The sequence below is a fragment of the Squalius cephalus genome (assembly GCF_949319135.1).
Source record: "Squalius cephalus genome assembly, chromosome: 14".
Classification (NCBI taxonomy): domain Eukaryota; kingdom Metazoa; phylum Chordata; class Actinopteri; order Cypriniformes; family Leuciscidae; genus Squalius; species Squalius cephalus.
In genome coordinates, this window is record NC_137135.1 from 33,949,339 (window position 1) to 33,962,087 (window position 12,749).

The window sequence follows — 12,749 nt, forward strand, 5'->3', positions numbered from 1 at the left end:
GTTAAATGTGAATGGGTTTCATGTGCATAATTATTTTATAATGGGTAAAGAGTTTTTGATGAATTGATTCTCAGGTAATTTTTCTGCCGTCGATTCATCATGTGGAAGCCTTAATGAAAAGTGACATTGTTCTCAGTAATATGGATATGTTGTATTCCAGATTTATGATGCATTTTCACTTCCCAACAAAGCGCAACCTGTCATCTGTAAACTAATGAACAAGCGAGCTTCTGGCGAGCTTTAGTGCTCTTCATAATCAACAGTGCACACAATGCACATAGATTAAATTGTACCGTCAACATTCACAATTACAACCTATTATAATCAATTTGAGATTCTTTCATTAATGCCCTCGACTCAAGGCTCACTGGTAACTATTATACTGTGGCATTCAAGTGCTCTAATCTCATAAATATGATGATGTTGATGTTCCTCGAAGGCTTTATATAACTAAAGGGTCCGTCATTGTCACGGGTCTTCATTCATTAAAACTATTAAGATTTAAATCACAATCTGAAAGTGATTAAGACTCAGTCACCTGTCCTGTAATGAGAGTTGTCCTCGAGAGGCTTTGAGGGCAACAGGACTAATTACTCTCACAGTATCTAGTTAACAAGGGCCTGATCCCTATAAACCCACAGCACTGATGGATGACACGACAGATCATGATCTGCACATCGTACACTGACTCCACAGCAACAAAAAATACGTAGACTGAGAGGAAAATTAAAATAATCACATTGAAAATTCTCATTCCTGTAAAGCACAATACAGTGCTATGCATAAGTTTAGACACCCATGCTAAAGTTGACTAAAAAGAGGAATAAAAAATCATCTTTTGGAAATTGAACTTAATGCCTTAATTAAAAAAATTAGGAAAAATCCAACCTTTAAGGACACCAATTTTCTTTGTGAATGAATAATGTATCGTAAATAAATAAATGTTCTTCCTTAAAATACAGGGTGCATAGGTTTGGACACCCCTATGTTAAATTCCCATAGAGGCAGGCAGATTTTTATTTTTAAGTATTTTTTTTATTTTATTTTTAGGATACTATGCATCCTGATAAAGTTCCTTTGGCCTCTGGAATTAAAATAGCCCCACATCATCACATAGCCTTCACCATACCTAGAGATTGGCATGGAGTACTGTCCATAAGATCATCTCTCAATGCAAATCAAACTGCGTGTGTTTGAAGAAAACTGCGATATGCGATAACTCATTAAATAATGTGATATGCTTAAAGGGAAAACCAAATTTGCCTTGATCTTTTGGTATATTAGAGGTCTTTGTACCATTAAAACTTCCTGCAAGTTTCATAGCTTAAGACGTCCTCCCCAATATAAACGAAGCATTTATTTAATCAAGCTCTAATTACAGCTCATTGGGGATCCATGGTAAGAAGTGACGTCACGGTACGAAGTGACGTACCAGTCATTTGCATATGACCGCCTCCAGCACAAACAACTACACCTCACTTCGCATCATTGCTTTGTTGTCAACAAAATGTTTGAAAACGCTGCCGAACGATCCAGACGTCAGGGAAAAATGGATGCAGTTTATTTTTTTGTGGACGTCCCAGTCACGACAGTGTTAATTTAAGCGTGTATTCTCTACATTTCAAGGATGACTGTTTTGAGAACAAATCGCATTATGATGCTGGCTTTGCTGGCTTTGATATAAAGTAAGAGTATAGAGGTATAAAATGATCATTTGATGAGAAATGTTTGACTTCATATTGAGACACATGAAATATAACCCCATAACTGACTTGCCTGGTTAATTGCACAAGCAAATTAAATATCAGAATATTAATACACAACAGAAAATGAATCAAACAACTAGAACTATCATTTCATTTTATTCAATAACTGGGTTATTTGAGGAGAAACATCTGAGACATTGGCAAAGGTCTCTTCAGAAACTAATCTTGTGAAATTAAAGCTGAGGCGCGTCTCCACAAGCCCACTGTCTCGGCTTCATTTCCTCTCTGTAGTGTGTGTGTGTTTGCTTGACATTTAGTCCAATAAGATCAGAGTGGATGAAGCCAAAGGAAGTATAACTGTCCAACTCACAGCTCATGATAATTACAGAAACACACATGCATGACCTCAAAGCACGCTCGATGTTGAACAGTCTGTGCAAACTTTTAATGGAGGTTTTCTCATAAGAAAGCTGACGGTTTGCATGTCAGAAGGCGCGTTTCCATTACAGATTTACGCAAACTTTTGCGATTTTTTTCTAAATGTTGACAAAAAACGATTGCAAAATGACAGCGTTTCCATTAACCGATGTTATGCGACTAAAACTTCATTTTTTCCTCTCGCGATACGTCATACCAAAAATCACTGCACTGGCCATTATTATTAATGAAAGGAGACGTACACTGTAAAAAATGATCGTAATTTTAACGGTAAAAGACTGTAAAAATGCTACAGTGAAAAACTGTTAATTGGTTAACAGAAAGTTTCCGTACTATATACGGTAAATAACTGTGATAGATCTAACGGTACATTTAATGTAATTTTACTGTAACATACCGTTAAATTTACAGTTTTTGAAAGTGAAAAACAACTCATTGTATAATTTACAGTGAAAAACCGTAAATTGACATTCCCACAATTCCCTGTGACACTGGTTTAAACTGTAAAATGTACATGTTATTCGGTAAAAGCAATTACTGTTTTGTTGTATATTTTACGGAATTGTTCTGGTAACCCCAGCTGCCAGTTTTTTTCCGTAAAAACTACGGGATTTTTTTTACAGTGCCGTATGTGTGTTATCCAATCATTAATGGTAAGGAAAGACCCTTATTATACTGTGAGCGGCACATATGAGGTGTTTCTGGCTGTTTCTCCCTCATTTCTGCTTCGAGGTCTTTGATTGTGGCATTTCTTTGAGGTTTTAGAATCCAGTATTCCTGTAATTCTTTTGTCTTTTATGAATTTAATAAATAACTCTGTCTCGTATTCTGTCCAAACACACCGCGTCATCTACGTCAGGTGACCTGTAAATGCGCAAAAACTGTTTCCATTGCAGTTTTGCGAAATATTTCTTTTTCGAATTGCCTGAAAAACCCCTTCATGCGAACGTAAAACGTTTTTGTGATAAATGAGTTTTTGCGAAATTGATGTGTTTCCATTGGGCGTATTTTCAATTCACAATTTCAATTTGCGCCATTTGAAGGGTAATGGAAACGTGGCTAGTGTTGAGGAGTCAGTGGAGTGTGTGCTGAAGGTGAGGAAGTTCTGGAGTTCTCCATCTGAGACACAGTCACAGAACAATCAAGAGTTCAGCTGAGGTGAAGAACCAATCAGATGCTTGATCAATCCAAACCTGAACTCTCTCCTCACCTCACGTCTCCTCTGTTCTGTTCCCAGACCTACTGTTCTTTCACACAGAACACTTTCTGCACTTCTTTTACAAAGTTTTCAGTGTAAGACGGACGTCTGTAACCACTGCACTCGTGTCTTGCGTCTTTTGCAGCGTCTTGAGAATGACGTGAACCGGATTTCACCAAGAATAACACGTTCTAGGATCGACATCTTTGTTGATCCTCGAACAACATTCCAGTCAACCAATCAGGGCTGTTTCCCTAAAGCTTCGTTAGCCACAAGTTCAGTTGAATTGTGTTGGTAACGACTGAACATGTGACCATAGTTGGCTTCGGGACACACACCCCACATTTGAGGGACAAGTCCACAGTTTAGGGTTATGTGCTTCTACATCAGTGTTATTCACCATCTTTTCCCTCTGATTTTAGGGAATTATGGGTAGGGATAGGGTTAGGTTTAGGGGTAGGGATCTGTTTCTGGACAGGAATGTTGTTCCAGGATCAACAAAAGATGTAAATCCAGAATCACGGTGACCCACACATGACACTGCATTCTGAAAACACAGCGCTCAAGTTCAATTAAAAAAAAAGATATAGTTTCTACACCTTGCTTTTAACCACGAGATCCACTTTCTTTAATGAGCAACAGCCCAGAAGTCATTCATTTTCTATGTAGAATAGTACAGGAACTGCACGGAGACCCTGGAGATCGGTTTGCGGGAATTTCAGATCCAATTTGAGCTTTGGGTGCGTTGGAATAGTTAAACTTCTGTGGCTAAATCATATGCAACCGTCCGGTAGGATGTGATGTATTCTAACCCAAACTATGAACACGAGGTGCATGAGAATTACCAGTATTTTCATAATTATTGATAATTAATTAAAAAATTATTTTCGTCCTCCTCACAGTTTGTGAATTTGGGTCCACCAAAAATGATTCATAAATGCTTTGGATAAAAGCGTCTGCTAAATGAATAAATGTAAATGTAGGTTAAGTGAGAGAGTTCTCACCTTTTTGACCTCATATTTGATGGCGAGTTTGATGCGGCTCAGACAGGGTCTCTGTTCTGTGGGGGGGTTCTGGTCCACGTCACCGTTCAGAATGGCCTCAACTTCCTCTGTGTCCCGGCAAAGATCCAGAACACCCACCACAAAGTCCTTACACTGCATAGACAACTTCCTGTAGTCGTTCTGAGAGAGAGAGAGAGAGAGAGAGAGAGAGAGAGAGAGAGAGAGAGAGAGAGAGAGAGAGAGAGAGAGAGAGAGAGAGAGAGAGATGTTACCATAGTTGCCCATTAATTCCTATGAGAAAAAAATTCAAAAGAAATATCCAGTAGATTTGCTATTTTTTTTATAGAAAAATAATAAAAAGTCTGCATGTGGCTTTGTGAACTTCAAATAAAGCAAATGATTCAGAAGTATTTTTTTCTCTAGTTAAATAAAAGTAGCAAAACCAGACTGTATTGGAAAATTTTAATTATGAAATTAAAATGACTTAATTTAGAAAAAAAGAATATATATATTTAATATTGTAAGTATTTATACATCATAGTATTTGTTGTACTACTGTTAATTTAGTAGTAGTAGTAGCCCTTTATTGTCACTTAGTCACAAGAACCAGTAATTTGTATTGCAATTTTAAATACAATAATTAGATAAAAATGTACTTTTATAATGATAAATAAAAATAAAAAGCTTGCATGTGTTTTTTAAACTTTAAATAAAGCTAATAATCAAGAACAGGTTTTTTTCCAATCAAATAAAACTACAGAAAATTCTCATTCCTGTAAAGCAAAAAATAAATAAAAAAATACAATAATAATTTAATAATTAAATATATAAATATTTATTTAAAATATATTTAAATAGTAAAGTATTTATATATCATGGTAGTATTTGTTGTACTACTTTTAAAGCTACACTGTGTAACTTTTTTAGTTGATTCTTAGCAAAAAACACTTAGTTCTTTCAAAAATATATGTGCTCATTAATGTATATTTACTTCTTTCAAGTAATAAAGTATTCTTTTAAGTTTATAATCTGCCATTGAAAGTACATACGGATGAGGGGTTCGAATGCCGGTCGCCATGTTGCCCCTCCATCTTGAAACTACATTAGCCAAAGAGGGACATGCCTGTAAATTCAAGCTTCGCCTTTTGCGTTTTTCACTCAGTGACACCGTGACGAATGCGAGGGGGAGATTACTCGCGAGCTCTCGAGTGCCGGCAGATTTGAAAGATAGTGTGGTGTGTGTGTGTGTGTGTGTGTGTGTGCGTGCGTGCGTAATCACATTTGAAAGAGAGAATTAAAACGTCAACGCGACAGACAAATCAGCAAGACCATAGTCAATATTGGAGTAACTTTTCCCAGATGGAAAGAGCTCATGAGGAGAAAAGATTTTAAAACGGACGCCGAGGTTGCCTGCTTTCTTCTCGACAGGTAATTCAGCCTGTTGTAATTCATTTGTGTAAATTCGAAGTTTTATAGTTGCTTGTCTAACCATAGCATAGTTGTGCATAACGCCAGAACGACCTCTAGTATAACTTCATCCTCGCGTCAATGGTGAAAAAGTAATGTTTACCTTGTAACATAAATCTGTGCTGCGACGGATCACAAGTGATGAATAGTTTTAAAGGCGCAATTTTTTAAGCTATATATAAAAAAGGACACTGTACGTTTTAGTTATTTTTAATTGCTTTTACTTTGTACACATTGTAACGTTAGCCTAATCTGATTATGCTGGGATAGCCGATTCCAAGGGTGACGTTTACCTCCTGACATCTGTCCTGTAGTTTTATTCATTTTAGACGTATTGTTTATTATTGTCATGGACGAAGTGATAACTGGAAGCCATGTTAATCTTGGAATAATACGGCCACCGTAGGAGTTAAAACGCCCTCGGAATTGAGAGGAACAGAAACTAAAATTCATTGGGTAGTCATATACAATTTCACCGCTAGATGGGGGTAAAAATCACACAGTGTAGCTTTAATTAAATTAAAAAAATACAAATAAAAACATGTGTCTGGTAAAAAGATTGATATTCATTACTACATTACATACATGATTTTATTTTTTTGTGCATTATAGTAATTATGGGCTGACTGATTCAGACATGTCTTCATGAGATTCATCCATAACTGATTTGCAAGATATAGAAAAGCAAAATTTATTTGAGTTATTCCACTGATGGAAAAGCAGGTGAGAACAGAGATCCAGATGAACACTGGAAGACTTTCACACAATCATCTTCAGTCTGGAGAACAACTGCAGTGTCCGTGTTCCTTCACCGGAACGGCGAGCGCTTGATTTCTGACACACAGGTCTGTGGGCGTTCAGACCGATCTCAGAGATAACCAGCAATCTGTCCGTCTCCGGGAAGAATCCCTTCATCCGTGTGTGTCTGACTCCGACCCACAGTCCGTTATAAAGAAGACCCGGATCGGCCAGCGGAATAATCTGTCAAACATGCTGACTTGATGACACACAAATACTATACACTGCCATTAAAAAGTCTGTTTTGTTGAAAGAAATTAATACTTTTATCCATCAAGGATGCATTAATTTAATTTAAAGGGACAGTAAAGACATTTATAAAATATTTCTATTTCAAATAAATGCTGTTCTTTTGAACTTTCTATTCATCAAGGAATCCTGCAAATAAATCAATCGCGGTTTCCACAAAAATATTAAACAGCACAATTGTTTTCAATATTGATAACAATAATCATAAATGTTTCTTGATCATCAAATCATCATATTAGAATGATTTCTGAAGGATCATGTGACACTGAAGACTGGAGTAATGATGCTGAAAATTCAGCTTTGATCACAGGAATAAATTACACTTTACTATATATTCACATAGAAAAAGAGCTATTTTAAATTGTAATAATATTTCACAATTTTTCAGTTTTTACTGTATTTCTGATCAAATAAATGCAGTCTTGGTGAGCAGAAGTGTTAGAAAATAAAGCAGAAAATAAAGTATATCTTGGAAAGCAACATCGCATATAGAAACGTCACAAATTAATTAATAATGCAATGCAAAGCTTAATGTCAGAGCTGTAACTATAGAGTGAATTTTAGAGTGACTGAAATCATGTTTTAACCAATCTAATTAATGTATTAAATTCCATAACTGAAACTCTTATACAATGTGAAATATGCTAATGACGTCTACCAGTTATACACAATACCATTAAGATCATTGTCTCGAAATAGCTCAAATTAGCCAAGCTAGCATACATCAAAGACATTTGGCAGTCAGATCGCTCACACACAGTCAGTCACACACGCACACACACGCACACACACAGGTCTCATTCTGGACCAGCAGATGTTCTGAGTGTTGAACCCTTTCAGGAAAATGCATCAGCATCAAATGCACTATATTATGATTCTATGCATATATGAATATTTCAAAATTGATCAAGGATGTAAAACGTTCACTTCACAGTCATTTCTAAAACAGATGTTTTAGATCATCCACAACTCTGAATGGCTGACAAACGTTGTCATCATAGCGGCGAAGTAATTCAGGTTTGTTGACAACTTTACAGCCCATCTCACTTCACTGTGTTCTTTATGAGTCATTACAGTCAAACAGCACACTGTAACAAAACAAACAGAAATGCAGAAGGACTCTGGATAAAAATGGATTATATATATATATATATATATATATATATATATATATATATATATATATATATATATATATATATATATATATATATATATATATATACAGTGAGGAAAATAAGTATTTGAACACCCTGCTATTTTGCAAGTTCTCCCACTTGGAAATCATGGAGGGGTCTGAAATTGTCACCGTAGGTGCATGTCCACTGTGAGAAACATAATCTAAAAAAAAAAATCCAGAAATCACAATATATGATTTTTTTAACTATTTACTTGTATGATACAGCTGCAAATAAGTATTTGAACACCAGGGCCCGGTTTTTCAAAAGGTTTAATCCGGATAAAATTGATCCGGATTTAGTAATCCTTTTTTTTGCGATCCGTGATCACGTAATCCAACTTACTTTTGAGCCAGTTTTTCAAAGCAACATCGGATTGGATCAATCTGATCCGGATAGGAACTTTTCAGGATCACCAAATCCTGTTTACTAGAGCCTTTAATGGAACCAACAGTGTAGCCTACTGGCTTACCAAAGAACAACAGTTGGCAAAATACCGGTGGCCACAAATAACCATTGTTTATTTTAATTTTAAGAAACAGAAACACTGTAATAAACAGAAACATTTTACTTTCCTTATTTTGTTATAATGTTAAATTGTAGATTTTGTTGTTTTACCATATCTCATTAGATGTGACATGCTTCATATATGCTTCAAATATGAAGAAATGTATCATCAATAAACATTGATTTTGTGATCATTCACTTAAAAAAAAAACCTCTCTGGTTTTATTTGGTTCGAAAAATCACAACTGAATCCACCCTTCTGATGGGATCAGGATAATCCTGTTTTTTTGGATCAAATAGATCCCAAACCGAGTTCAAAGTTCTGAAAAACCCAAAGGGCAGGTTTGATCCAGATCAAATTTAAGATCGGATTACATGATCTGATCTTAGTTCAGAATCCCTCTTTTGCTTTTGAAAAACCCATTTCCAAGATTTGATCCAATCCGTGATCCGAAATCCCACTGGATTACTTTTGAAAAACTGGGCCCTGTCTATCAGCTAGAATTCTGACCCTCAAAGACCTGTTAGTCTGCCTTTAAAATGTCCACCTCCACTCCATTTATTATCCTAAATTAGATGCACCTGTTTGAGGTCGTTAGCTGCATAAAGACACCTGTCCACCCCATACAATCAGTAAGAATCCAACTACTAACATGGCCAAGACCAAAGAGCTGTCCAAAGACACTAGAGACAAAATTGTACACCTCCACAAGGCTGGAAAGGGCTACGGGGAAATTGCCAAGCAGCTTGGTGTAAAAAGGTCCACTGTTGGAGCAATCATTAGAAAATGGAAGAAGCTAAACATGACTGTCAATCTCCCTCGGACTGGGGCTCCATGCAAGATCTCACCTCGTGGGGTCTCAATGATCCTAAGAAAGGTGAGAAATCAGCCCAGAACTACACGGGAGGAGCTGGTCAATGACCTGAAAAGAGCTGGGACCACCGTTTCCAAGGTTACTGTTGGTAATACACTAAGACGTCATGGTTTGAAATCATGCATGGCACGGAAGGTTCCCCTGCTTAAACCAGCACATGTCAAGGCCCGTCTTAAGTTTGCCAACGACCATTTGGATGATCCAGAGGAGTCATGGGAGAAAGTCATGTGGTCAGATGAGACCAAAATAGAACTTTTTGGTCATAATTCCACTAAACGTGTTTGGAGGAAGAAGAATGATGAGTACCATTCCTACTGTGAAGCATGGGGGTGGTAGCATCATGCTTTGGGGGTGTTTTTCTGCACATGGGACAGGGCGACTGCACTGTATTAAGGAGAGGATGACCGGGGCCATGTATTGCGAGATTTTGGGGAACAACCTCCTTCCCTCAGTTAGAGCATTGAAGATGGGTCGAGGCTGGGTCTTCCAACATGACAATGACCCGAAGCACACAGCCAGGATAACCAAGGAGTGGCTCTGTAAGAAGCATATCAAGGTTCTGGCGTGGCCTAGCCAGTCTCCAGACCTAAACCCAATAGAGAATCTTTGAAGGGAGCTCAAACTCCGTGTTTCTCAGTGACAGCCCAGAAACCTGACTGATCTAGAGAAGATCTGTGTGGAGGAGTGGGCCAAAATCCCTCCTGCAGTGTGTGCAAACCTGGTGAAAAACTACAGGAAACGTTTGACCTCTGTAATTGCAAACAAAGGCTACTGTACCAAATATTAACATTGATTTTCTCAGGTGTTCAAATACTTATTTGCAGCTGTATCATACAAATAAATAGTTTAAAAAATCATACATTGTGATTTCTGGATTTCTTTTTTTAGATTATGTCTCTCACAGTGGGCATGCACCTACGGTGACAATTTCAGACCCCTCCATGATTTCTAAGTGGGAGAACTTGCAAAATAGCAGGGTGTTCAAATACTTATTTTCCTCACTGTATGTATATATATATATATATATATATATATATATATATATATATATATATATATTATATATATATATATATCCATTAACAAAGTTTTAAATGAACAGACCTTTAAAAAGCCAAACACAGTGTTTTGTTACAGTGTGCAAAGTCAGTTCATTTAAAACTTTGTACCAATTCATAAAGAATACAAAGTAACACACAGAGATGCACAATGACTCAGTTTAAAACTGGATAAAAATGACAAATAATTTCAGTGAAAGGTGAATGTGAAAGCCGGCCACCCAAAAATACTCTAATAATGTGACTAAGTCATGTAAACACTTTTAAACTTGACAAAGCGGCTCGCGAGACACTCTGTACACAGATGCTGAATCGATACAAGAAAGCACTTCTACACACAAGACCATTTAAGGAACACAAATCTGAGATAAAGCTGCTTAGGCAATGAAACAATAAAAAATGAATGCAGAGCTAATGTAACAGCCAGCTCCAGATTAATGAACTCAATGTTCCTGTTTTCTTGAATAATGCAACAACACATTAGCTAGGCTATATACTGTATTTGATACAGATGTGTGTAGTTTCCCCCCTCATCATGTGCCAGTTTAATGTTAAGAGTCACTATAAGAAACAAACACTGATCAAATTTCCTTATTAATGTACAAATCTAGTTCACTTTGCAATCATGTTTGATGCTGTATTGCTTTAACCAGTTCAGACTGGTTCTGTTCGCTGCTTCTGCACTTGATTTTGTACGTTAGATTCCTCTAGTTCCCAATATATGAGGAACAGACTGAACATTGAGCTCTTCTCAGGAAACAGAGAGCGGTGGAAATATGGAAGATTGTCTCTGCCATGGAATAAAACAGTTTAAAAGACAATTGCGATTTTATATCTTGCAATTCCAACTTTTTTATTCCGTAGCAGAAACAAGCTTTCATCCTTTTTTGAATTGTTTCCTAAAAATCCTTTAACGTTTCGTCTTAATGCATTGCAGTGAATTATATGTGAGCTGCGCTTGATAGTTCGCTATTAACAATATATGATGGATGCGTTGTCCACAAATCTTCGCTAATGATGACTATGATGAAACTATGATTGCACCTTTAACATCTTATTCTTTTCCGTAAAGTTCGCTTTGGCAGGCTGTTTCAAACTCCCAAAACAAACACCAAATGAACTTCATTTTGGCCTGATTTTGTTCGAAATGACTTCACACCAATTCATTCTTCAATTTTGCTTTTAATAGTTACTACTACTTTTCCTAAATTCCCCAATGGAGGATCCATGATCAAACAAACTTTACAAGGTCACTGTTCCACTCTGTAATTGCTGCTTGCATCTATAATCATACTTATATTTACATATTAATAATAAGTAAGTGATAAAAGTATATCAAATGAAATACTTAAAAAGTGGGGAAAAATATGATTAATCTTCTTGATAGTGGAGTTTGAGACCATTTTTCTTTCTGTGATTAGTTTAGACTGCTCTTTCTTATAATAGTTACTCTCTCAGTTTAGCATATGATGATGGATATGAACATGTCAAATGATGTAAACGATCCCCTGAGCCCGACCTGCCCGAGGTGTGTGTGTGTGTTTCATATGACTGATAGCCAGCTGAGATCAACAGATTTGCCCTTTTCACGGTTGTGTGTGAAGACATCAGTCTTTCTGAGAGATGAGAGAGGCACTTTGAGTTCGAACAACCCAACACACATGAATACTGTCTCAGTGTGCACACACACACACACACAGATCATCATCATCATTACTGACACTCTCTCGTCTGAAGTCTTCAGATCACATTATAGGAATATTTCAGGTCAGCAGCAGTTAAGCTCTAATGCCATTATCTGCATTGTCGATTTCCACAGAAAATCATCTCGACTCGTTTACAGTGATAAACTGACAGTAAAGCTTATGGGGCAAAACACTGCACCAGAATAAACACAAAACTCAAAGTCAAAACACTAAAAGCCATTGAAGCTGATAGCTTTCATTTGATGCATGCAAAGAAATCAGAAAGAAATGGTTCACTTAAAATCCATTAAACAGGAATATATCTGTAACCAGGTTCATCCGCCTAGAAAAGTAATTAAAGGACGACTTAAAGGACGATTTTAAACAGTTTGAAGCTCAAACAACACAGAACAATCCATAGGTGCTTTTACAAAACTCTGGATGCAATTGCCAAGATGCACAGAGATTCACATAAAAACATATGCGCTCAATTGAGGCCAGTGTTATTTCAGTATCACTGAGATACTAGTTTTAGGTAATATTTTGAATACATTTTATTTTTATGATTTCTTTGTCATTTTTTTTT

General features: G+C 36.6%; 1 protein-coding gene across 1 annotated transcript in view; it reads right to left on the reverse strand.

Annotated features, from left to right (window-relative positions):
• The window catches only part of trpc7b (transient receptor potential cation channel, subfamily C, member 7b), a 73,389-nt gene that overhangs the window by 34,587 nt on the left and 26,053 nt on the right, over positions 1-12,749 (reverse strand). The window contains exon 3 of the mRNA XM_079892070.1: positions 4,347-4,526. Within this exon, the coding sequence (XP_079748196.1) occupies positions 4,347-4,526 (180 nt within the window). The remainder of the gene's footprint in view (positions 1-4,346; positions 4,527-12,749) is intronic.